Source organism: Miscanthus floridulus, chromosome 7, assembly GCF_019320115.1.
Source record: "Miscanthus floridulus cultivar M001 chromosome 7, ASM1932011v1, whole genome shotgun sequence".
Taxonomy (NCBI): domain Eukaryota; kingdom Viridiplantae; phylum Streptophyta; class Magnoliopsida; order Poales; family Poaceae; genus Miscanthus; species Miscanthus floridulus.
The window spans coordinates 5,437,157-5,464,639 of NC_089586.1; the positions used below are offsets into that span (position 1 = coordinate 5,437,157).

Below are 27,483 nucleotides of genomic sequence, written 5' to 3' on the forward strand. Positions count from 1 at the left end.
CACGCACACACGCGACCAATGTGACGACGCCGAGTGCCCAAGCACGGTGATCATAGCCACGTGGCCAACCAGCCCGAAACCATGACACACATGAATTTTAAAGCCTTCAACACAACCAGACGGTTGCTCCAGGAGCCAAACCAGCTTCACCATGCTCAAGATGGCATATGAGACTACCAACTCGAGCTATAACACTACACCACTCCTTAACCCAATCTCTCACAATAAATTGCTAAACATACATGTTCTATAGCATTTTTACATGTTCTATAGCATTTTTGCATAATAAAAATTGGTTTTAAACCCTAAGTGATATAACATGACTATCGAATCTACTTTCGCTTGGCATTTTTGTTGATTGTTTTGAGTTACAAAAATTGATCTACACACTTTATTACATGCACTAACACATAAACATGATGCTCATGACATATTTTAGTAAATGACTTATGGTGTAACACCGAGGGTGTTACAAATCTACCCCTTTAAACAAAATCTCATCCTGAGATTTGATGTGCCTAGTATGGGAAAAGAGATAAGAAATAAATTTCGATTTGAACAATTACCTCGTTGAACTAGAAAGAAGGTGGGGATAATGCTTCAAGATATAACTTTCTTGCTCCCACGTTGCTTCTTCCACCGAGTGATTTTGCCACTAAACTTTATAAAACTTTACCACAATGTTTCTAGTCACTCTTTCTTTTTCAACCAAGATCTTGACATGATGCTCAATATAAGACAAGTCGTGCTAGAGGGGAAGTCCTTCAATTTCCATAGCTTCATCGGGGACCCACAAACATTTTTTTAACTAGAAAACATGGAAGATATTATGCACTACTGACAAAATATCCAGGAGCTGGATACAGTAGGCAACAGAACCACACCAGGCCAAAATCTTGTAAGGTCCAACATAGCAAGGGGCTAGCTTCCCACTGACACCAAATCGATGTACACCTCTCATGGGAGATACCTTGAGATACACATGATCTCCAACTTCAAATTGCAAGGGCCTCCTTTGCTTGTCCGGATAAGTTTTCTGATGACATTGAGCTACCTTCAAATGGCTCTGAATAATACTGACTTGCTCTCGAGCTTCTTTGATAAAATCAGGCATAAAATATCCATGATCACCCACCTCAACCCAGTTAAGAGGTGTTCTATATTTCTTGCCATACATGGCCTCAAATGGTGCCATTCGAATGCTTTCTTGATAACTATTGTTATAAGAAAACTCAGCTAGAGTCAAGCATTCGTCCCACTTTTTAGGAAAATAAATGGTACAAGCTCTCAACATATCCTCAAGTACCTAATTTACCCTTTCTGTTTGACCGTCAGTTTGTGGATGATAAGCTAAACTTCTGAGGAGACTAGTACCAAGACATTGCTGAAGTTGCTCCTAGAAATGAGAGACAAAGACTGACCCTCTATCAGAGACAATAGTAAGAGAAACTCCATGTAGGGTCATAATCCGATCAAAATACAACTTGGCATACTTCTTGGCTAAATATCTGGTATCTATTGGAAGAAATGAGTGGACTTAGTGAGACGGTCCACAATGACCCAAATAGAGTCATAACCCTTGGACGTGTGGGGTAAACCCACAACAAAGTCCATGAACATATGTTCCCATTTCCAAATAGGAATAGACAAGGGCTGCAAAATTCTCAGTGTACGCATATAGTCTGCCTTAACTCTTCCACAAGTGTCACATTCCACAACATATTTGGTGATATCCTGCTTCATATTTGATCACCAATACAAGTGGCACAAATCATGGTACATCTTGCTATTTCCTGGATGAATGGACAACTTGGAATGATGAGCTTCATCCAAAATCTTTCTTCTAAGCTCCTCTCTTGATAGAACAACCAATCTATTCTTGAACCTCACTACACCTTGATCATCAATACTAAAATGTGGACCACGCCCTTCGGCAATTAACTTCTTGATATGCGGGATTTCCAAAACATCTTGCTTTTGCTCCATAATAATTTGCTAAAGTAAATCCAAGACTAGAACAATATGGGCTAACACCTCAGCATGGTTGAGAGACAAAGGTTCTTCTTCAACTTGATCTGACTTCCTACTTAAGGCATCGGCTACCACATTAGATTTTCTAGGATAGTAATGAACCACCAAATTATAATCCTTGATTAGCTCCAACTATCTCTGTTGCCTCATGTTCAGCTTGGACTAAGTGAAAATATATTTGAGACTCTTATGGTCTGTAAAAATATGTACTTTATTTCCCAACAAATAATGCCTCCAAATTTTTAGAGCGTGCACCACAGCAACCAACTTTAAATCATGGGTGGGATAATTCACCTCGTGCTTTTTTAGCTAGCGTGAAGCATAAGCTATCACACATCCATCCTACATAAGCATGCATCCCAATCTAGTCCTTGAGGCATCACAATACACATCAAATGGTCTGTCAACATCTGGTTGGGCAAGAACAGGAACAGAGGTAAGAAATTTCTTCAGGGCTTGGAAAGCTTCTTCACAAGCCAGACTCCATACAAACTTGGTTAGTGGTTGGGCTATTTTAGAGCAGCTTGGTCAGTGGTTGGGCTATTTTGGAGAAGTCAGGAATGAAGCGCCAATAATAACCAGCAAGACCAAGGAACTGACAGATCTGATGCACTGACTTTGGAGAATTACAATTTAACACATCTTGCACCTTGCTGGGGTCTATAGAGATACCTTTAGGTGTTAGAACATGTCCCAAAAACTACACTCAATCCAATCAAAACTCACACTTGCTGAATTTGGCATACAACTTATGTTCCCTTAATCAAGTCAGTACTATCCGAAGATGCTGTGCATGCTCTTCTTTGTTCTTGGAGTATATCAAAATATCATCCATGAACACTACTACAAACTTGTCCAACTCCTATATGAAGACTGAATTCATGAGATACATGAAGAATGCAGGAGCATTGGTGAGGCCAAAAGACATGACTAGGTATTCATACAGCCCATACCTAGTAGAGGAAGTTGTCTTTGGTATATCTTGGGGCCAGATCTTAATTTGATGATACCTAGAACGAAGATCAATCTTTGAAAACACCTTGGCACCTACCAACTGATCAAACAAAGTATCAATACGAGGTAAAGGATACTTATTCTTAATGGTTACCGCATTAAGAGGGTGGTAATCTACACAGATCCGTAGAGTACCGTCCTTCTTTTTCACAAAAATAGCTAGGCAACCCCATGGTGAAGAGCTAGGATGGATAAATCCCTTCTCCAATAATTCCTCTAACTGCTTCTTTATTTCTGCTAGTTCTTTAGGAGCCATGCGGTAGGGACATCATGAAATAGGAGCAATGCTAGGTTCTAACTCAATGGAAAACTCCACATCCCTATCCGGTGGCAACCCAGGTAGATCTTTAAGAAAGACATCCAAGAACTCATAGACCATAGGAATAGAGGCAAGATTAGGAGAAGCTTCAACATAAGCAACAACTGGTAAGGCTAGATCTAAGGGCATAAGAAGAGACATCCTATCCTCAGAAGAAGGAAGCCGTAACTCAACAACTCTCTGCTTAAGGTTCAACACTACCCCATAAACTCATAGCTAGTTCATGCCTAGAATTACATGTATGTCTTGCCCAGGCAACACCATGAACTAAAGGTAGTAAGTGTGAGTGGCTAGCACTAATCCAACTGTGTCCATTCGAGTATTAACGCACAACTATGCACTCGGAGTACTGATTCTATAGGCAATAGGAATAGCCATAAGAGATATTGTCTCTATGCAAACCCCACGCTCATGAATGAATATGATGCACCAGAATCAAACAATGCATATGTTGGGTGGGAATCAATGGTAAACATACCAGCCATCACCAGTTTATTCTGTAAGATCTCCTTAGCCTTAGTGAAGTTGACTTGTCCAGAGCAGCTTACAGGCACCTTCTTCTTGATAATCGTCCTCTTGACCAGATGGGAGTTGGCTGAAGGCTAGGAAGACCGCACAGGCAGGTTATGTGGACACTCGCAAGCATAGTGGCCTTCCTTGCCACACTTGAAACAAGCACCAGGCTTGTTCCCTTGCCCCTAATGAGGCAGAACCTACTGTCCCTAAGGCTATTGTTGTACCTACTGAGTAGGCACATGATACTAGGTGGGAGGTGCCTGGTAGGTCTGCTGAGGCTGACGAAAACGACTACAACCCAAAACTGATAGGGCACCAGCCTGACAACCTATACCTTATGAGCCTAGGGGTGACTAAAAGTCCTAGTAATCACTCGCTTGCGCTTCCACTCAGCCTGGGAGTCATGCTGAAGTCCCTCCATGGCAATACCAGCATTCATCATAGTACCAAAAGTCTAGTAGTTCCCTATGTACAACTCCTTCTACAGACTATAAGAGAGGTCATGATAGAAACGGTCCCTCTTCTTCTCATTAGTATTGAGGTGGGTCCCAACATACTATGCTAGATGGTTGAACTTATTCACATAATCCATTATAGACATGCTCCCTTGCTTTAGGTCTAGGAACTCTGTCAACTTCTTATTCAGCACACCAGCAGGAATGTAGTACTCTCTAAAAGCAGCGGTCAACTCCTGCCAAGTCACATGGTGGTCCACCAGCTACAAGGCATTGAATGTGTCCCACCAGGCACTGGCAGAACCCAACGGCTGTTGTGCTACAAAGCGCACCTTCTGTTCTTTAGTTATAGTGAGCACTTGAAACTTTTGCTCCAGAATACAAAGCCAATGCTCTGCATCCAGAGGCTCAGCAGTCGGTGTGAACGTGGGTGGGTGCGTCTTCAAGAAATCCTGGTAAGAATAGGGCCCCTCAGGACCGTGGGCACCACCCCCGTTCCCACCATTGCCTCCGTGGCCCCCACGAGTGAAGCCACCAATGGCCTAGGCAAGCATCTCTAAGGCATGGGTGGACTCACGCCAAGCAACCAACATCTCTACCATCATCTCCGCATGGGTCATCGGAGGTGGTGGTGGTGGAGGAGCCAGAAGTGGGGCCTCATGGCTGTCCACATTGGTGTTTCCAATGCCCTCACCGTGACTGTTATCACCCTAGTCTTCACTAAGACCATGGCCTGTCCTAGCACAGGTACTCCGCCATCTAGACCTCAGGTTCATCTATAAACAGATAGGAACCAACCATTAGGAACAACTCTCTAGATTAGGAACAAGAGACTTAGAGAAATGATAAGAATTTTATTAAAGCATTCCTTTAGGTTATCCTATCAATTCACTAATCCAATTTATACGTGTGGGGGGAGTTTAGTTTAAGCAAGATTCTCTTTTCATGATGCATGCATCGGTCTACCCGTTCCCTCAAGCTAGAATATAGCGGCATTCGTAAAAATTTTTAGCACGTCGCACACTCACTTCTCGTATTCTAATGATTCTTACGCAGCATAAGTTAGTATACCTGCAGAAGATTGATTAGATAAAACCAGTGCCGCTATCCTAGATAGACCATATTACTAAAGCTTATACTTATTTACATAATTTTATCACATCATACTTTTTGTAAAACTTTTATTGGTCAAATTTTAGGTTTTGAAAAGAGTTATGAAACTTGTAGACTCATTATTGGCTCTGGTACCACCTATGGTAGAACCGCCCGAAATAGCATGCTTCCAGAGGTGCTCGTCTTCCACCAGACACTAAGCACCCTAAAATTAAGCTACATTAGACGGTTCTATCGAGAACACCCCAAGGGAGAACTCGAATAATCCACATTTTTCCTCTAGGATCCAATAATGAGAACGAGTTTACAATACTTAGTCCATTTCATACAAAAAGAGTTCTTAGAAATACATTATTATGATACCAAGTTTAGAGTGTGGAATTTAAACAGCGGAATTAAAATAAACATCGAACGATTAGATACAAGGATCCATCTGTGCCTACCAGAAGAATCCTCCACACAACAGCCATTCCTAAAGCTGCACCTACAATAGGGGTAAATAAACCCTGAGTACACAATGTACTCACAAGACTTATCCGACTAGTGGGAATAATTTCCCGACTCGAAAGGATATGATAAGCTTTATGGTTTGCTGGGTTCCCTTTTTGCAAAAAAGCATTACTAGTAGTGAATCCTTATGTATGTATTTTAATAGCAGTCATGATTAATTCATTAGCTAACCATTCTACGTATGCACCTATTCTACTTTCAAGCAAGAGTTTAGCAATTAGATCCATTCATTCCCTTTCATCTTCCTATTCTTACTACGATGCTAGATCATAGACAAGTCATACCATATTACACGGTGATTGACGAACCATTGTAGCCTAGCTGGGTACCTCAAAACACACGCTCTGCTTGTACCCTAGGCACAAGCAGGACCAACCCACCACTCTCCTATCATGGGGTCTAGATCCCCATCCAAACTTGGACTCCAAGCCCCCACACTTGAGTCCCAGACTCAGTGTGGTGCTTAGACCTCTACCATCCTCACCTCCAATCAGTCGATTTAGAAAGAGCCAGAACCCACAACAACAAAGCAATGAGCCTTCCCTGCTCCCATAAACAAGTATGTGCTTAGGATAATAAGTCTATGACCTGGCTAGAATCAAATGCAATGGCCGGTCCTTAATCGACACAGACAGGGAAAATAGTGTAACCAAGCTATGCCCCATTGGTCGGGGGACACAATCTCTTACACCCACCAATACCCGTATCCTATCCCTGCCCGATCTCCATTTCATTTTCACCATTTTATTATGAGAGTGATAATAATAATCACCTATTATGAGTAATGGCAGGTTACTCATGCTACCTATAGCCTAAGCATAGCAGCTACTCGACCTATGCTAGCAGGACTCATAGGTAGGTTTATCTATGCATGTAGTTTCAACAATAAGCCTGTAATGTAAATGCACATCACATATATATCCAGTGATTATTCAAAATAAAGGTTATGCACTGAGGCTTGCCTTGGGCAGGTGGGGTGTCAGCTTAGTCAGTCAGTGGCGACTTTGGGACCTCCTCCTACATGAGGATCTCCTCCTCATACTCCTTGATCACCTCCTTGAACTCGTGATCTCCGATGGTCACGATCTCCGCCAACTCGTTCTCTACATGCATGCGATGATAATGCAACACTTAGCATTTCGGCAACAGCAACTCTTAAAATAAGAATACACATGGTAGACTACTAAGCTAGCTCTAATGACTAAGATACTAAGCTAGCTATCATCTTCATCAAGTAAAATGTTGGGTTGAACTAACAAACACCTAGCATTATAAAGGAAGGATATATCTCTATTTCTACTAATGATTTAATGGATATTTGACACAAAGAGCATTTAACTATCCTTATGTTAAGTCTATTATAAAGCTACAAAAATTACAATGAGCACATAATAATACCATGAAGCTACTATAAAATTTTCAGGGTTTTTGCTATCACCAATCTACCACAACAATTCCTACAATATTTAACCTAATAATATTAAGCACTCTCAAATGATTTAATAGCTCCTAGTATCAACAAGCACATATATGAAATAAATACACTAACAGATAAAGCACAATTTTAGGAACTAACAAAATTAGTTTCACAATTTTTGGATACCAACATGATTTTATACGATTTACCAAAGTTCAGCTCAGAATTAAAATGAAAAGCTATTTCTATTCTCCACGAAAAAGATAAACTCAATTTGGCCCAACGCGGCCCACGCGGCGCAACACGCGCGTGTGCGAGCGTGCGGTGGCCCACAGGCGAGGCGCTGGCCATGCGTGGAGGTGGCCCGTGGCGAGGAAGTCCCGCGTGCACTGACACATTAGCAAAAACGCCCCTGGACTATGAGCAAAACAACCCGCAGTCCATGTTACTATTTCTATAGACAACGACTTTGCAACGAAACCCTCAGAACTTCCTCCGCTTTACAACAACAAGGTCCTCGGCCTCCCCCACACGTGCCGGCATGGCGAGCGGTGGCACTGGCGCTTCTGTCGGCCACACGAGACCCACGCTGACCTATCTACAAGGCTGATTCTCACCTAGGGTTCAATGCTAGACGATGGGTGGTGGTTGCACGAGCTAGGACATCGTAGAAGGACCTCTCCACGACGGCGGGCACCCTATGATAATGGCAACATTATTCTAGTGAGCCACAACAACAACAAGGTGGTAGGTGTAGCGGGTGAGAACGACAACTCACCAGTGACCTTACCGAGAAGTCGTCTTGGTCAGAGATGACCCGAGCGAGGCTGGCCACATACACGCGGGAGGTGAACGGCGGACTACAAAGGCATGACCATGATAGTAGCGAGGAGGCAGCACTAGAGCTGCGATTAGCGTGCACATGATGAAGAGGGAGCCAAGGCTAGCTAGTGGTACAGAGGAATTAGCACAGGATGAAGTGGTGGAGGCTGGCCATGGTGCGGGCAGTGACGGGCCTTAACAGCACGGTGGTGGCAAAGCTCCAAAATTAGAGCTCGGCATGACGTGAGTCAAGGTGGGGTGGGGTCGGCTGGAGAGGGGACGTGAGGGTGGAGACACAAGCATAAGAAATAGATGAGAGGTGCTCGCTCTCTGGCTTACCATGACGCGACCCGACGGTGATAGAAAGTAGAGGGAGAGAGAGAGACGGGGCACGATAGTGGGTTTGCCTCATCCACGCCTTGGCAAAACACGGCTGACCGGACTTAAGGCGGTGTCTATGCAGATGCTACATGACAATGAGGGCAAACCACATGTGCTATGTGGCGGTAGGTGGGGGCATGGCATATGCAGCCGTAGCGCCATTAAGGTGGGACGACGGCACAGGGCAGCCCACGTGCGAACTAGGACAAGGCAAGCGGCAGCAGCACAACGTCGTAGTGGTGCTAGTAGTAGTAGCCTGGTGACACGAGGTGAGTCAGTAGTGTGGATGTGATGGTGAGTTGCTGGCGCCGACAATGGCTCCATCGCTTCACGTGCAGGGCAGTCGGCAGCAGCGGCAGTGGCACCGCGCAGTGGGGCCAGCGACAGCCAAGACCTACCTAGGCCAGAGGCAGCCATGGCCGGCCATGTGCGATAGTGTGTGCACGCACACACATGACCCACATGGTGACACCGAGTGCTCAAGGGTGGTGATCATGGCCATGGGGCCAACTAGCCCGAAACCATGACACACGAATTTTAAAGCCTTCAACGCGACCAGACGGTTGCTCCAGCAACCAAACCAGCTTCACCATGCTCAAGATGGCATATGAGACTACCAACTCGAGCTATAAAACTACACCACTACTTAACCCAATCTCTCACAATAAATTGCTAAACATAACAGTGTCTAACTATTGGCAGACTTGAAAATTTCTAAGTTTTTGAGCTAAATTTAATTTCCATTTGCGATTTCTAAGCTAGTGAAAATGTTAGCTAGTAATATCATTTTTTGACCACAAGTATTTCATTGTCATCTACAAAGTTTGTACTTCAAACTTTATTTAAGTATCACATACATGTTCTATAGCATTTTTGCATAATAAAAATTAGTTTTAAACCCTAAGTGATATAACATGACTATCAAATCAACTTTCGTTTTGCAATTTTGTTGACCATTTTGAGTTACAGAAATTGCTCTACACACTTTATAACATGCATTAACACATAAACATGATGCTCATGACATGTTTTAGTAAATGATTTATGGTGTAACACCATTACACATGGCCTTGGGTGAGACGGAACCCACGGCCTTGGGCGAGACGAAACCCGCATCCTTGGGGTCAAGCGAGACGGAGCCCGCACCGAAGGGATCAGGAAAGATGGAGCCCATGGCCTCAAGGTTGGGTGAGACCTTTTAATATGTCTCGAGCCATCCGAGGAAGTCAACGTGGGCGCTAACTTCCTTGCTTTGGGTATCCCTAATATCGACACCCGATAGTAGCCCCTGAGCCTACGGGGGAGTATGACACTCCTTTGGAGGCTTTTCTAGATGGGAGGACTCTAAGGGCCTTGGCCTTCTTTTTGTAGCCTGTGGTGTGTCCTAGAAGGATGGCGATTCCCTTTTGTCGCGATTGATCTTCTTGGGGGCATGTAACCGTAGGATTCGAGAGGTCGAAAAGATTTTTCTTGATTCTAGTCCCCTAGGATCTGATCGGTCCGCCGTCGTAATGCAACCATGTGTTCGGTCTCCTTGCGAGTCCAACTTCCCTTGAGTGTTTTTTCAATAAAATAGAGGGGCTGAGCCATACCATGTTTTTCCTCGGTGGACAAAACATGGTGCTCGGTGAGCTGTTAATGGGCGAGTCTGAGTGGGGCCCCAGCTTCCCATTCGTGGGGTCTAGCATGGGTTAGCTAGTAACCGACTCCAGATTCTCAGTGGCTAATCCATATAGTTCTTGGATCCGTTCGACCGGTCCCAAGGGCTGAATAGGCTAGGAACCAACCAAGACTCGAACGAGGGCTGAGATGCCCACGGCGCTCGTGCGCCCAGGTACTAGCCGCTAGTGGGCCCATCCCTTTCCACCCTCTCACTCTAAGGGCACCCTAGAGCAGCTGTGAACCCATCGGAGGGCCAACCTTCAAACTCCTAGGCCTAAATGGGTCGTAGGAGCATTTTTAGCTCCATATCCCTCCTTACCTGTGATGGTTCTTACGCATGTCTACACCGACACTAAGCTGGATGACATCAAGAAGGAGGTGGCCCCTCTAGCACAGGACTTACCTACCGAGATAGAGGATGAGATTATCCCCCCCAAGAAATTTGTTAGGTAGATAAGCCAGGCGACGAACTTGTAATAAGTGGACAAGCTCTTAAATTTCGTTATGGTCAAACAGATTTTTAGCTCTTCTCCCCTTTTTATATAAAAAGGTTAATGAGTTCTGACCCTTTCTATCATTAAGGCTATAAAGCTCAGGGCGCGGGTGAAAAAACTCTGATCACGCTGGTGAGCAAAAATGTCATAGCCACTGGAGCATAGGCTTCTTGCAGTCCGACTAGTTTTACTCAGCATTCATTTTCGCAACCCCTGCTTCTAGATCTTAATGTGAGAAAGGGTCGGGCGTAGAGAAACTCTACGGAATAGATATATTCTTTAATGCATTCCAACTCTTTCCGTAGTTAAGGCTAAAAAGCTCAGGGTGCGAGCAAAAAACTCTGATCACACTGGTGATCACGCTGGAGCAAAAAACTCTTTCCGTAGTTAATGCATTCTAATTCTTGCGGTCCAACCAGTTTTACTCAGCGTTTGTTTCTACAACTATTGCCTCTAGATCTCAATGTGAGAAAGGATCGGGCATAGAGAATGTCTACCAAATAGATATGCTCTTATCAGCCCCCGAGTGAGGCCTGATCCCTTGCCGTTGCTTGGTTTGAGTGTTACTAAAGATCGAGGAGTCGATAGCAAAACCGATAAGAGAAAGCATGCATAGATTAAGGGTAAAAGCAATGTAGTTGTTTGATGTTACAGGCATTGATGAAGACTTCACCGTCGATGGTCCTGAGCCCCTTGCCATTGCTGGGGTCGAGTGTCACTAAAGATCGAGGAGTCAATAGCGAAACCAATAAGAGAACGCGTGCGTAGATTAAGGATAAAAGTGACATAGCTGTCCGATGTTCCAAGCGTTGACGAAGACTTCATCGTTGATGGTCCTAAGCTTATAGGTGCCTGGTTGGAGCACCTCTGTGATGACGTATGGTCCCTCTAACGGTGGAGAGAGCTTGTGGTGGTTCTTGTTGCTCTAGACGAGGCAGAGCACTAGGTCCCCGACGTTGAAGGCCCAACCCCACACTCGACGACTGTGGTACCAGTGCAATGCTTGCTGGTACTTGGCTAAGCAGAGGAGGGCAATGTCACGTGCTTCATCTAGCTAGTCTAGGGCATCCTCAAGGGACACCTCGGCTCCCTGTTCGTCGTATGCCCTAACCCTCGGTGCTCCATAATTGAGGTCAGTCAGGAGGATAGCCTTAGAACCATAGACCATGAAGAATGACATATAGCTAGTGGCCCAGCTAGGGGTTGTCCTCAGGCTCTAGAGCATCATAGGAAGCTCCATGACCCATCATCTGCCAAATTTATTCAACCGGTTGAAAATCCTAGACTTGAGGCCTTGTAGGACCATGTCATTCGTCTGCTCGACCTGCCCGTTCATGTGGGGGTGTGCCATGGTAGACCAATCGATGTGGATGTGGTATGCATTGTAGAATTAGAGGAACTTTTCCCGATGAACTGCATGCTGTTGTCTGTGATAATGGAGTTTAGGACTTCAAAGTGATGGACGATGTCAAGGAAGAATAGTACAGCTTGCTCGGACTTTATTACGGAGGTCGGTTGAGCCTCTATCCACTTTGTAAACTTGTCTACGGTGATAAACAAGTGCATATAGCCCTCAGGCGCCCTCTTGAGAGGTTCGACCAGATCGAGCCCCCATACCACGAACGGCCACATGATGGGGATTGTTTGGAGTGCCTAGGCTGGCAGGTGGGTCTACCGAGCATAGTATTGATGCCCTTCATAGGTGTGCACAATCTATTCAGTGTCGGCTACTACGGCCGACTAGTAGAAGCCTTATCGGAACGTGTTTCTAACCAGGATCCTAGGTGTGGCATGGTGCTCATAGACCCCACCATGGATATCACTTAGGAACTGCTTTCTGTGTTCGATGGGGATACAGTGCTGTAGGATCCTAGTGTGGCATCGCCTGTAGAGCTCACCCTCAATAACGACAAAGGACTTGGCATGATGTGCGAGCCACCGAGCCTCTATTTTGTCCATCGGAAGCACCTCATGGAGGAGATAGTCGAGGTAAGGCATCCTCTGGTTGGCCAGAGCATTAGGCTCTATCATTGGATCCTCGTTAAGCTCCATGAATTCAGGGACAGATGGAGGCGTTGGATGGTTAGCCCCTGAGCCTAGGGTAGGAGGCCTATCACCAATCTATTTTGGCTCCTCGTAGTAGACTAAGGGCTTGTACTAATTACTGGCAAAGATGCCTGTCAGCACCGGCTCTCGGTCGAACGATGTTTTTGCTAGCACGTTGGCCTCCTCGTTAAGACACCTTGGGATGTGATTGAGCTCAAGACCATCGAACTTGTCCTCTAGCTCAAGACCATCTTGATGTTGTGGTAGCTCAATTCCTTCATGACCTGGTCGATGACCGGCTAGCAGTCACCCTGGACATCAAGCCATCGGATACCCAACTCAATGGCGATGCGTAGGCTGTTGATGAGTGCCTCATACTCGGCCACATTGTTGTAGGAGGGGGAATGGATGCGAACCATATACCTCATGCGTACCCTAAGGGGTGAAACAAAGACAAGCCCTGCATCGGCGCCTTTCTTCATTAGTGATCCATCGAAGTACATCATCTAGTACTATTGGTCGATGACTGCTGGTGGCATTTAAATCTCGGCCCACTCTGCAATGAAATCAGCTAGCACTTGGGACTTGATGGCCGTCCGACGGGCATATGAAATGCCTTGACCCATTAGCTCGAGTGCCCACTTTGCGATTCTGCCTGTGGCATCATGGTTTTGGATGACCTCACTGAGAGGGAAGGACATCACGACCATCATCGGATGCAACTCAAAGTAGTGACGCAACTTCCTCTTGGCGATAAGGATGGCGTATAGGAGTTTTTGGATTTGGGCGTAGCGAGTCTTGCAATCGGACAAGACCTCACTAATGTAGTACACGGGACACTGCACTTTGAGGGCATGTCCCTCTTCTTCTTGCTCTACCACCAGGGCAGCGCTGACCACTTGTGTGGTGGCCGCAATGTAGAGTAGAAGCGGTTCCCCATTGGTCGGGGGGACCAGGATCGAGGCCGTTGTTGGGAGCTACTTGACGTTGTCAAGTGCCTCCTAGGCCTTGGGCATCTATTTGAAACGGTTGGCCTTCTTTAGAAGCCGATAGAGGGGGAGACCTCATTCATCGAGGCACAAGATAAAGCAGCTGAGAGTGGCGAGGCACCCTATAACTCATTGTACCCCATTTATGTTCTAAATCAGGCCCATCCTCGTGATGGCCGAGATCTTCTCTGGGTTGGCTTCGATGCCATGCTCGGAGACAATAAAACCCAGCAGCATACCACTTGGGACCCTGAAAACGTACTTCTCAGGGTTGAGTTTGATGTCGTTTGCTCAAAGTTTCATGAAGGTCTATTCTAGGTTGTCTTTGACCTAGTCAGCCTGTTTGGACTTGACCACAATGTCATCTATGTATGCCTCAATGGTCTGCCCGATGAGATCCCTAAAACACTTAGGCATGCAGCATTGGTACATAGCCCCAACGTTCTTCAGGCCGAACAACATTGTGATGTAGCAGAAATATCCGAATGGGGTGATGAAAGATGTCATGAGCTGGTCGAACTCTTTCATCATGATTTGATGGTACCTGGAGTGCGCATCAAGGAAGCAAAGGGTTTCACACCCTAAGGTCGAGTCAACTACTAGGTCTATGCATGGTAAAGGAAACAGATCCTATGGATATGCTTTGTTGATACTCGTGTAGTCAACACACATTCTCCATTTCCCACTCTTTTTTCGTACAAGAACAGGATTGGCTAACCACTCTGGGTTGTATACTTCCTCGATGAACCCAGCCAACAAAAGCTTCGTAATCTCCTCGCTGATGGCCCTATGTTTCTCCTCATCGAAGCAACATAGGCGCTGCTTCATTGGCTTAGAGCCTAGCCTGATCTTCAAGGTATGCTCGGTGACTTCTCTTGGAATGCCTAGCATGTCTGAGGGGCTCCACGCAAAGATGTCTCTGTTGGGGCAGAGGAAGTCGGCAAGCGTGCTTTCCTATTTGGAGGAAAGCGTGGTGTTGATGTGCACCACTTTGCCCTCATAGCTACTGGGATCTATGAGGACCTCCTTGGCGCCCTCTATAGGCTCGAAAGACCTGGTCAACCGCTTGGGGTCGAGCGCTTCTTCGATGACCTTCTCCCTGATGGCCACAAGCTCTTTGGAGGCGATAATTGTCGCGGCATGTTTGCAGCACTCGACCTTGCACTCGCAACGTCCTAGAAGGAGGTGCTGATGGTGATGACCCCGTATGGACCCAGCATCTTCAACTTTAGATAGATGTAGTTGGGGACAGCCATGAACTTCGCATAGCATGGACATCCTAGGATGGCGTGGTAGGTCCTGTGGAACCCGACCACCTTGAAGGTAAGGGTCTCCGTCCTATAATTGGTTGAATTCCTGAACGTGATGGGTAGATCGATCTACCCAAGTGGCATAGCCTGCTTTCTAGGCATGATGCCATGGAAAGGCACCCTAGTCGGCTAGATGCGTGATCGGTCAATGCCCATGGTGTTGAGCATTTCAGCGTACATGATGTTCAGGCCGCTACCTCTATCCATCAGCACCTTGGTGAGCTGCTTCATGTCGATGATTGGGTCAACCATGAGAGGGTATCTTCCTATCTATGGGACGCTTTCTAGGTGGTTGGTCTGATCAAAGGTTATGGCGAACTCTGACCATCAGAGGAAGGAAGGCGTGGCTAGCTCAGTCGTATAGACCTCGTGGCACGCAAGCTTCTAGCGACAGTTGGAGTCATAGGCCGCCAACCCTCCAAAGATCATGAGGCAGTCATCCAATGTCGAAAATCCATCATCCTTCCCCTCAGCGTCATCTGTGGCCAGCTTGGGCTCCTTCCTATGCTCCCCCTTGTTGGAGGCTCTAGATAAGAATCACTTCATGAGGACGGAGTCCTTGTATAGGTGCTTGATGGAGAAAGCATGGTTTGGGCATGGCCCTTCAAGCAGCTTCTCAAAGTGGCTCGGGGTACCCTCAATGGGCTTTTGACCCCCCTTATGGTCGATAGTGGTCACGAGCGAGCCCTCACACCATTGCTTGTTCTTCTTCTTGTTGGGGCAGTTGGAGGCGCCTTCACTGGTGTCCTTGTCCCGCTTTGCCTTGCCCTTGGGGTGGTCAAAAATTGGCTTGATCGCCTCCTCGCCTAAGGCATGGCTAGCGGAAATGTCAAGGAGCCCCTTGGTGGTTCACGGGCCCTTACATCCTAGCTTGTGAACTAGGGACTTACGGGTGGTCCCAGAAAGAAAAGCTCCTATGACATTGGCATCGGCGACATTGGATAGCTCATTGCATTGCTGGGAGAAGCGCCGGATGTACCCACGAAGAGTTTCCTTAGACTTCTATTGGTATATTTTGAGATCCCATGGGTTCCTAGGACATGTGTATGTGCCCTAGAAGTTTCCCATGAAGATCTCTTTTAGGTCCGCCCAACTTTGGATTCGGTTGGGTGGAAAGTGTTCCAACCACGTTCGCGCCAAATCGGCCAGGAACAATGAAAGGTTGCGGATAATGAAATTGTCACTATCCGCTCCACTAGCTTAGCAAGCAAGCTGATAATCCTCAAGCCATAGTTTGGGGTTTGTTTACCCAGAGTATTTTAGGATGTTGGTCGGCGGTTGGTACCATGGTGGGAAGACAGCATTGAGGATGTGTCGGTCAAAGGCTTGAGGTCCTGGCATGTCGGGGCTCGGGCTTCGGTCCTCACCGTTGTTATAGTGTCTACCATGATGAGGGTGGTAGCCATGGCTAGCCTCCTCCCTCTCATCATCGTGGGCACACCTACATGCATCGAGGGTGTTGCGTGCATCACGGTGGAGGCTGAGACACTCATGCACCGGGGCCACAGCACGTGGCCTGTCGCCTCTCTGCGCCTGGTGGACTGACACATCCCTATTAGGTTGCTCTGAGGGCATGCGCTGGCTAGCATCGAGCTCGCGTCATCGGGATAGTGAGCTCTTGGCCTACTACACTATTGCACGCTCGAGTAGCATGCGAATCTCACGATGGGCCTGATGATCCTAGGGTGTCGTAGGCTCCAAAAGCCCCCGGAGTAAGGCCGCCATGACAGCGATGTTCTAGCTTGCCCGAGTAAAGTGTGGGAGGGCTTCGTCATCCTCGATGATCCTCCAATTCAGGTCGCTGGCCACGGCATGCGCACACCCACCATCTCCATGGTGCTTGATCTCTCACTCGAGCTCCGTGTGTTCCTACTCGAGCTCTTGGTGCTTCTTCGAGCTCTTGGTGTCATGCTCTCAGCTACTCTATCCACAGGCGATGTGGGGCCTCTACCTCTGCCTCAACCTCATTGTCGAGGCTGTCTATTGGGGTAGCCCCTCCCTCGTGGATGCTTTTGATGTATCCCTCAAGGGTACCTGCCATAAAACATTCTCATGAGCAGTGATGGCTCCCCCTGCTAGAGTCAGAGTCGGAGGGCAACTCTAATTCTCCAGTGAGAAGGTTGTGGAAACATTCCATGATGTATTCGGTCATCCCCATGAACTCATCATTCGTAGGGGGTGGGGGTGTGCACTGCGCCACAAGGTGGCCAACAGTCTCTGTGGTGTTGCGTAGACCGAATGGGAGCGCTGTTGGGGCGCTCTGAATGAGGTATTCCAGGGAGAGTGGCTCTCCTCTAGTAAGCTACATCATGACGTTGGCAAACAAGAAGGTGAGGCGATGTAGGTCCTCCTAGGACGGTCGGGGTCCCAGGAAGGTGCCGAGTTGGCACTCTAGCCTCCCATAATCAAAGCCGAGGAGCTAGTCGCTCCTGGGGGTGTAGACCTCCGGTGCATGCAGCTGTAGCTCCTTAAGCTCGTCGGCGATCGCGTCGAGGCAGGCGGAGTGGAGAGGTTGGATAGGGATGGGAAGCTACGCCAACCCTCCCTCTGTCGTAATGATGAAGTCCATGTTCCCAAAGTGCACGTGCATGCCTAGGACCTAGCTGACATCGTGGCTAGCCATTCGAGGCCTGATGTGGACATCGAGACTCGCAAAAAACCCCTACCTAGCATGCCAACTATCGGTGTTTTCATACCACCGACGAGTAAATTTGTATTTACGCATCTGGCTTGGATGGTGAGCTCGGAGAACACAAAGGTTTATACTAGTTTGAGTGGAACGTCCCTACATCCAGTTCATTACTGCTCATGTTACCAGCACTTGGTTTAAAGTAGTGATTACAAACAAGTGAGAAAGGGAGAGGATCCCAAATCTCTGATGGAAGGAGTGTGAGGGGTACGACCCCGGATACCCATGGTAGACCACATGGGCTACGCCCCTAGGGGTGGCCTAGCCCACAAGAAGAAGCCTTGCGAGGCACGACTCTACTCGGCGCCTTCTGCAAGACATCGGGAAGATATCCTAAATATACTACAAGATCTATTAGGATACGTATGATCCCAAGATTCCTGTAATAAGTTATTACTTTCCAGTTATCTCTTAGATCTAACCGACTTATAACCCTGCCTCCTGGACTATATAAGGCGGGTAGGGACCCCCTCTAAAATCACAGCATATCATACGATAGCTAATACAAACCAACAAACCACAGGAGTAGGGTATTACGTCATACTGACGGCCTAAACCTATCTAACTCGTGTGTCTCTGTTGCTTTCTTGTTCTTGATCTTACGCTCCTCTACCGATCAATCTACCTTCGTGAGATACCCCTCGGAGGACTGCTGATGATATTCTATCGACAGTTGGCGCGCTAGGTAGGGGTGTGCGTGCTGTTTCCTTATCGAACAAGATGGCTTTTTGCGCAGGCTCTTCGTCCCTTCCATAGCCTGGCCAGATCTTCACGGTCAGATCCATCTCCTGGGTCATCAACGCTAATGGAGTCGGAGAGCTCCTCGAGCCAAAGCATATCATTTCTACGCCGGCCACCCCTGCACCTACAACTGTAGATCTGATCTTAGAGGCAATTTTGAGGTCTCTTTCAGCAACAACTCGCTGTCCGCTTCCTCGCTATGAGAGGAGGCCGATCAACAATGATGATCTGATTGAATCCATCAATTGGGTTGGACTAAAGCTCACCGATTGTCTCTCCATTGCCGAATCAGCACTGAACACTCTAGTTCAGCGCCGACCACCCTCCGATCTAGATCTATCGGAGGGTGCTCAAGAAACTGCAAGGGCTATGGCCCTACCCTTTGGATTCTCCAACACCGCCGCTGCTTACCAGCACACCCTAAGGGGCAAACTCGTCGACCAGATCGCTGTCCAGCTCTCGCCGGCTATCAACACACTACACTTAGGCCAGAGCCCTGGGGTGCACCTCCAAACCATCCCGGAAGAGACTCTGGGCTCCGAGTCTCAGGGCTCTATGGAGACCCTCACTGAAACCTTCTTCGATCAATTTCTCCTTCCACCCTTCTAGGGTGGTGCAATCTTCAACGTCAGCATCGATAGCCCTCCTCGGAATGGCAAAACCAAGGAGGAGCGTGCTGCTCGAGAAAACCAAAACGTCAACCGTGCGCAGCGGTGAGAAAACAAGGCAGCCATCTCAAGGGCCGAGGCTGCTCGGAATAATCAGCTTGACTCTCTAGGAAGACCGCTCCTGCTCTACCATGACCTCAACAAAGAATTTCTCCGCGTCGACAGCCACGACGTCTTCAAGACTCCAAGCACCAATTTGGCAGTAGCCGCCAACGAGCTCGCTCGTTTCCCTCAAATGCCTGAGCACGCCAAGATCGCCACCATGCTTAAAGCAGCTCACTGTCAGGTCAATGAGATCTGTGAGGATCAGAGACCTTCATGCTCTATGAGCACAATTCACCGATTAGATGTGCCGAGGTCCAATCGCCGCCAAAGTCAAAGCTATTTCATCGACCAGTCATTACCTCTCTAAGGGGGACCTAGGGGGCATTGCGCCGAACACCATCACCAACATGACCAAGAGGTCGAATAGGATGTTAGGGTACATCTTAGCAACCTTCGGAATGCGCGGCGGCGTATCGAGCACCGTCGCTTTGGTCGCCACAAAGATGAAGTATGTCGTTGCTAGGATTACGAAAGGGAGTATGGCAACCCAAACTCAGCCCTCAAGCCTATCCCCGACCACAACGCCACAGATTATGGTGTCGACAATCTAGAGGGGCCTCCAGCTTTCACAAGGGCACTCCGAATGCTTCGATGGCCCCATGGTTTTAAGATCACCGAGGTCGAGCCCTATGAAGGAAGAATGAACCCGACTCAGTGGCTGTAGGCTTATGCCACTGTCGTCCATGCCGCGGGAGGAGACACCAGCGTTATGGCCAATTATCTCCCCATCATGCTCACACCACCCACCATGAGCTAGTTCACTAGCCTTGCGTCGGACTCCATCGGCTCATGGGAAGAGTTGAAGAAAGTCTTCACCGACAACTATATGGCCACGTGTACTCAACTCGGCATGAAGCATGATCTCAGCCGCATCAACTAGAAGCCATCTAATTTCCTTCATAGCTACATCTGGCATTTCTCCGAGATGAGGAACTCTATCCCCAACATCACGGAAGCAGAAGTCATCACCGCCTTTATCCGAGGACTCCACCATTGCGAGCTTCGCTCCAAATTCAACCGTAAGCCGCTGATCGGCATCGGCGAAATGATAACTACCGCCAACTAGTATGCTGATGCAGAGGAAGTCGAGGTGCGCTTCAATGAGGATGTAGGCACACCACCTCACCAATACGATGATCACCCCGATGACCGACGTCACAATGACCGCCGCCCCAACGACCGTAGCTATCATCGTGATAGCGGCCGTGATCGAATAGGAGGACACAGGCCTAGCCAAAATCACCGCCACCAGCCAGAACACATCTTGACCACCGCTAGTTAGCCTCATGCCAAGCGCAACTATGACGAGTAGTACCAAAAGATACTCGACGGCCCGTGCCCTCTTCACAAGAATGCCAAACACAAGATGAAGGACTGCATTGGTCTAGCCAGGGAGTTCCAGGACAAGAGGCTCGATGATGACGCCAACAATGGAACAGGAGGTCGCCGACCACCTAGGAACAACAACAACACCTTTTAGGACCACGATAAGGTGGTCTCCACCATCTTCTGGGGCCTTGCCTCCACTGAAAGTCAAAGGGAATGGAAGCTTGCCGCTCGACGAGTGCTCGCCGTCGCTTCAGAAGAAACTACCGCCAACCCTATCTATCACCAATGGTCTGAGATCCCCATCACCTTCAGCAGGGCTGACCAGTGGGCAGACATACCATATATAAGGTGTTTCCCCCTCATCCTCGATGCAACCATCCAGAAGGTGCTATTTTGAAAAGTGCTTGTTGATGGTGGCAGTGCTTTGAACCTACTCTTTGTTGGAGCCCTAAAAGAGTTGGGCCTCGCGATATCAGATCTCACACCCTCAGACTCCTTCTAGGGTGTGGTTTCTGGAAGGGCATCTAGGCCACTTGGAGAGATCACCCTGCCAGTATAGTTTGGCACGACAAGCAACTACCGCATCGAGCATATCAACTTCTACGTCGTCGACTTTGACACCGCCTACCATGCCATACTTGGCTGGCTAGCTCTAACCAAATTCATGGCCGTACTGCACTATGCGTATCTGGTGTTGAAGATGCCTTCGCCTATAGGAGTCCTGGCTCTGCGGGCCAACCTTTCCATCGCCTACGCCTATGAGACAGAGAGTCTCACCCTCGCTGAAGCCACCGACCTCTCCATCTAGATGGCTAGTGTGGTCGCCAAAGCCAAGATAGTACCCACCGATGACATGGAGATTCTAGAGCTAGAGCTTCCCTGCGCCTCCACCAAGTCTAAGGAAATCAAGGAGGTCAGCCTCGGCCTCAATGACGCTTCCAAGACCATGAAGATTGGGGCTCACCTTGACCCCAAATAGGAAAGCGTGCTCATCTCCTTCCTATGTGCCAACACTGATGTGTTTGCTTGGAAACCTGTAGACATGCCGGGGGTACCACGGGAGAAGATCAAGCACTCCTTGAATGTCTCGCCGACCACCAAACCAATCAAGCAGAAACTTCATCGATTTGCGCTAGATAAGAAGGAGGCTATTAGGGTAGAAATAAAATGGCTCTTAGCTGCCGGGTTTAAAAAAGAAGTGTATCATCCAGATTGGTTAGCAAACCTTGTTCTCGTTTGAAAAAAGAATAAAGAATGGAGAATGTGCATTGATTACACTGATCTTAACAAACACTGCCCTAAAGACCCATTCGGCTTGCCTCGGATAGATGAGGTTGTAGACTCTACCACCGACTGCAAACTACTCTCTTTCCTTGACTATTACTCTGACTATCATCAGATCTCCCTCAAGGAAGAAGACCAGATAAAGACGTTGTTCATTACACCTTTCGGTGCATACTGCTACAAAACTATGTCCTTCGGACTCAAGAATGTTGGGGCTACCTATCAAAGGGCCATTCAGATGTGCCTCAACCAGCAAATCAGCCCCAACGTCGAAGCCTACATCAATGATGTGGTTGTCAAAACCAAGACAGCCGACAACCTTATCGCCGACCTCGAAGAAACTTTCGCTAATTTGAACAAGTATCGATGGAAGTTGAACCCTTCAAAGTGCATCTTTGGAGTTCCATCTGGTATACTATTGGGCTACATTGTCAGTGCTCGAGGCATCGAGCCTAATCCAAACAAGGTCTTCGCCATCACTAATATGAAACGGCCAACATATGTCAAGGATATACAAAAGCTTAAAGGTTGTATGGCTGCTTTAAGCCGCTTCATATCACGCCTCGGCGAAAAAGGGCTACCCTTCTTCAAGCTCCTCAAGGCCTCTGAGCACTTTTCCTAGTCAGAGGAGGCAGACTCAGCTTTCGAGTAGCTCAAGTTGTTCTTGACAAAGCCATCGATCATGACAGTGCCAAGGCCAGATGAGACTCTGCTCATATACATCGCCGCCACTTCTCGCGTCGTGAGTACAGCTATCATCGTCGAACGCGAGGAAGCCGGGTACACTTACAGGGTGCAACATCCGGTCTACTTTATCAGTGAAGTACTCAATGAGCCAAAAACTCATTATCCTTAGGTACAAAAGTCGTTATATGCAATTCTGATTACGTCACGCAAGCTCCAACATTACTTCAAATACTACATGATCGCTGTGGCCACTGAGTTCCCCCTAGGGGACATTCTTCGCAACAAAGAAGCCAATGGCCGCATCATTAAATGGGCTATTGAGCTCAGAACCTATTCCATTGAATTTAGAAGCAGACCTACCATTAAGTCACAGGCGCTCGCTGACTTCGTCGCTGAATGGACCAAGATCCAAGAGCCCATCGCCACTGCTTGCCCCAAACACTGGGTGATGTACTTTGACGGCACCCTTAACATCAACGGTGCCGGTGTGGGCATTCTGTTCATTATGCCGACCAAAGATAAGCTCCGCTATATCCTCCGGATACACTTTTTGGCCTCCAACAACCCCACGGAATACGAAGCATGTCTCCATGGTCTATGAATAGCTATCGAGCTTGGCGTCAAATGACTTATGGTGTACGAGGACTCCATGCTGGTTATCAACTAGCTCAATAAAGACTAGTACTATTCCAGTGAGAAGATGGACGCATACTGCGCCAAAATCAGGAAGCTTGAAGGGAAGTTCTACGGTATCGAGTACCACCACGTGGTACGAGATCAAAATCAACCAGCCGACCAGCTCTCAAAAATAGGTTTGTCTCGCACCGCGGTTCCATCGGGGGCCTTCGTGCAAGATCTCATGGTGCCATCCATTAAAGAAGAAACGGAAATTGAGGAGGTTCCCCCTGCCGAGCAATTGGTACTTGCGGTGCCTTCGCCGGTCACTGATTGGAGGGAGCAATTCATCAAGTACCTCACCAACTCTGAAGTACCCGCCGACAAGACCGACACTGAATGCCTAATCTACCGAAGTAAGCACTATGTGTTGGTAGACGGTAACTTGATGAGGAAGAGTGCCAAGGAAGGGGTATTGCAGAAGTGCATCCCTCAAGACCAAGGTGTGAAGCTGCTTTATGAGATTCATTCTGGTTCCTATGGCAATCACGCGGCCTCGAGAAACCTAGTTGGCAAAGCTTTCCAAGCTAGCTTCTACTAGCCCACGGCCATCTCCGACATAGAAGACCTCGTCCGGTGCTGTGAAGGATGTTAGTTCTTCGCCAAGCAAATACACATACTGGCACAGGAACTGTAGACCATCCCAGCTTCTTAGCCTTTCGCATGCTGGGGACTGGACATGATTGGGCCTTTCAAGCCAGCGCTAGGAGGTTTCCGGTATGTATACGTCGCCATTGATAAGTTCTCCAAGTGGATCGAGTACAAACCGCTCGTTTCAGCTACTGCAAAGAAAGCAGTCGACCTCTTTGAAGATATTAGACACAGGTTTGGTCTCCCAAATAGTATTATCACCGACCTTGGAACCACGTTTATCGGCCATCAATTTTGGGACTTCTATGAAGACCGGTGCATCACCGTTAAATACATTTCCGTTGCTCATCCTAGAGCTAATGGCCAGGTTGAGTGGGCTAATGGTATGATCCTTGACACCCTAAAAAAGAGGCTATATCAGAAAGAAGAAAAGCATCCGGGTAGATGGCTCAAAGAGCTACCTGCTGTGGTCTGGGGACTATGCACTCAAGCTAGTCGTAGTACTGGTGTGTCTCCAAATTTTTTGGTCTATGGCTTAGAGGCCATACTACCAGCAGATGTTGCCTTCCGAGCACCTAGGGTGGAAAATTATGTTGAAGAGCAAGCCACGGCTGTTCGGACAGAGGACATTGACCGGGCTAAGGAAGAACGCCTGATCACCTACGTCCGCACATCCAAGTATCTAGAAGATCTATGAAGGTACTATTACCACAACATAAAAGGTCATTCATTCACCGTCGACAACCTTGTTCTCCGTAGAAAACAAAAGACTGAAGGGTTGCACAAGCTTTCTTCCCATTGGGAAGGGCCCTACGTCGTCAAAGAGGTCACCCGACCAGAATCTTATTGCTTATGTGACTTAGATGGGATTGATGTTCCAAACTCATGGCACATCGAGCACCTTATACGTTTCTACCCTTGAAACGCTCCAGATATGTACTCTCCATTTTATAATGAATAAAGTTTTGGTCTCCATAATTTGTCTCCATTTTTCCCCTTTAACTTTCGGTCTCCGCGTACGGTCGCCGAGCATTACGATACTCCATAATGATCTCCAAAATCACCAAACAGTTTTCTCCAAAATCACCAAACGGTTTTCTCCAAATCGCCGAGCATGTTTTCTCCAAATCACCGAGCACGTTTTCTCCAAATCACCGAACATGATTTCCCCAAATCGCCAAAAATGCTTTCTTTTTTCTGATCTTTTTGGAAATGACCCAGTCTCCAATATCTCCCTACATGCGCTACGGGCTCCGTGCTCTACATTATGGGTGGTCGGCTGCGGTCCCTTAGTCACACCTATTTTTCTGACATGTCTACGGGCTCCGCGCTCGACGTTATGGACTATGGGTCAGCCAAGGCCGAGAGTTCAATACAGGACTACTTGCTCGTACTCCACCTATATGATCTATATCTCCAAGTTATTTCGATAACCACCGAGCAGTACATATTCTGTTTTTTTCCTTTCTATGGAGAAGACCTAGTCTCTGATCTCTCCCTACACGTGCTACGGGTTCCACGCTCTGCGTTATGGGTGGTCGGCTATGTTTCCTTGGTCATGCCTGTTCTTCATACACTGCATGGGCTCTGCGCTCGACGTCATGAACTATGGGCTAGTTGAGGCCATGGGGGTCAGTAGCGAACTAACTGCTCGGACTCCACTTATACTATGTATAAATACTTTATGGTCATAATTACGAAGATTTTTTCACCAAAATACAATCTGGCTACATACACATGCACTTTATAACAGTTATCATCCGTAAAAGTATTTTCCATGCTTTTGCGCATTTTAACTATATTGTCCAGAAATTACAGATGATATCTACCAAGGAGATCATTGTGCTTTGCCACTGCTGTCAGTCTCTCCGAACAGGTCTATATCGCCGGCCAACTTTTTCACCGCGTCTTCCACCTCATCCTCCAACCATTGGGTCTCTGCTTCGCTCAGCCCCTCAGCGTACCCACCCCCTATCGCTTCAAGGTCAGTGGCTGGATAGTGGGACCAAACAACAGCAAGGGTGTGGGTAGCGGCGGTAACAACAGCGTCGCGGTTGAAGCTCTTGAAGCTTTCCCATGCCATCTTGCATCTTTCGATGATGATGTCCGGGCACGACGGCCTGTCGTTGGGCTGAGGAGCAGTTTCCGGTTCGACACAGGTGAGCACTGGGTTGATTTCAGCAACTACAGCGTCAAATTTGTTCTTCTAGGACCGGGCTTCTTGCTCCAGCACATCGAATTGTGCCTTGACCCTCCGATGGTAGTCTGCATGCATTTTGAAGTTCCAACAGGGAAGACAATTACCTCAGCAGAAAACATGACTGTGGGGCACTCACCGTCCAGCTCCTCGGTCAGTTTGTTCGCTCATTCTGTCTCCTTCGCTTTCTCCTCCCGGAGTTGCTGGAGGGCCTGGCGCAGTTGACCGAGATCCACGTCTTGTTCTACAAGTACATCATTCATCACCAAAAGAAATCGTATCCAGCTATGTGAGGAATTTTTGTGGATCGAACGTACCTTTCTTCTCCTCAGAGATTTTTTGTAGCTTTTCCAATTGCTCGGAAGCATCTTTAAGTTGTGTAGAGGCAGTGATCAGCTGCTCGGACTTGCTCTGAAGTTGTTCTTTCACAGTCGCTAGTTGTTCAGATAGGACCCCATTCTGGTATTCTAGGTCCCATGTGTTGGACTCGGCAAGGTCTCGCTCGCGCTGGGCCCTTTGAATATTCTTCTCCGAAAGGTTCATTGCATCCTTAAGTTTTTTGTTCTCCTTGGTGAGGGGCTCCATCCTCTTAATCAACTGGTAATGGTGCTCGGCGGTTCGAGTTATCCCTTAGAAATGCACAATGCCCATGACAGAAGGAAACAAACAATGACAACGAAGAATTTTCGGGATTCAGTATCAACCTCGATTTGTTTTCCTACTTCGCTGAGGGCGGATTTCAGCCTCCTCATTTCTCTAGGGGTGTCCTCTTCCTCGACAACTACCACTTCGTCACCGTGCTTGCGAAGGATTTAGATGGATTGGGTTCGAGGCTCATCATGAACGATCTCCTTGACCTCGTCCTCCTCTTCCGCAGTAGTAGGGGTCACCGCAGGGGGGCTCTATGGTCAGACAGTGGGTATGAGCATGACATGTGACCCCTCAGGGGGCACCGTTAGCTCCTCGGGCACCCCTGGTCTCACCGACCTAGACTCTTCTGCCTCGCTGGCAACTACAGTTCTAGCTCCTGAGCGTCCGGCGCTACCCGACGTTGCTTCGGGCATTGTTGTCGAGCCGGCCTCTGCTAATGTTGGTCCCTCAACATCTCTAGCTCCACCTATAGTGGTTGCTATTTGTTCCACCGATCGCCGAGCACTGGGGGATCTTGACACGGGGGCGGCAGGCGCTACCTCCTCCTCAGGATCAGCTCGAGACTGCTTGTCAGTATGGGTGGGTGATTTCAGATCCTCCATGTGCCTTGCGCTGCATCAGAACATTTGGTCAATCGCCCAAAAAACTGAGATCAAATAGCAAGACAACAACAATGCGAGGTTGCTTACCATTTGGTCTGCCGGTGTGCTTTTTTGAATCGGCGAGGCCTACTCGAGCCCCCAGGCATGGCTGTGGGGTTGACCTCCATGTTATCGGGTGGAGGTAT

The 27,483-nt window shown here is 47.8% G+C and overlaps 1 protein-coding gene across 1 annotated transcript; it reads left to right on the forward strand.

Annotated features, from left to right (window-relative positions):
- The first annotated feature begins 23,282 nt into the window (after window positions 1-23,282).
- On the forward strand, window positions 23,283-23,798 carry LOC136464968 (uncharacterized). The gene has a single exon (XM_066463890.1). It carries the CDS (start codon window positions 23,283-23,285, stop codon window positions 23,796-23,798), a length of 516 nt encoding a protein of 171 aa, XP_066319987.1.
- Window positions 23,799-27,483: the final 3,685 nt, after the last annotated feature.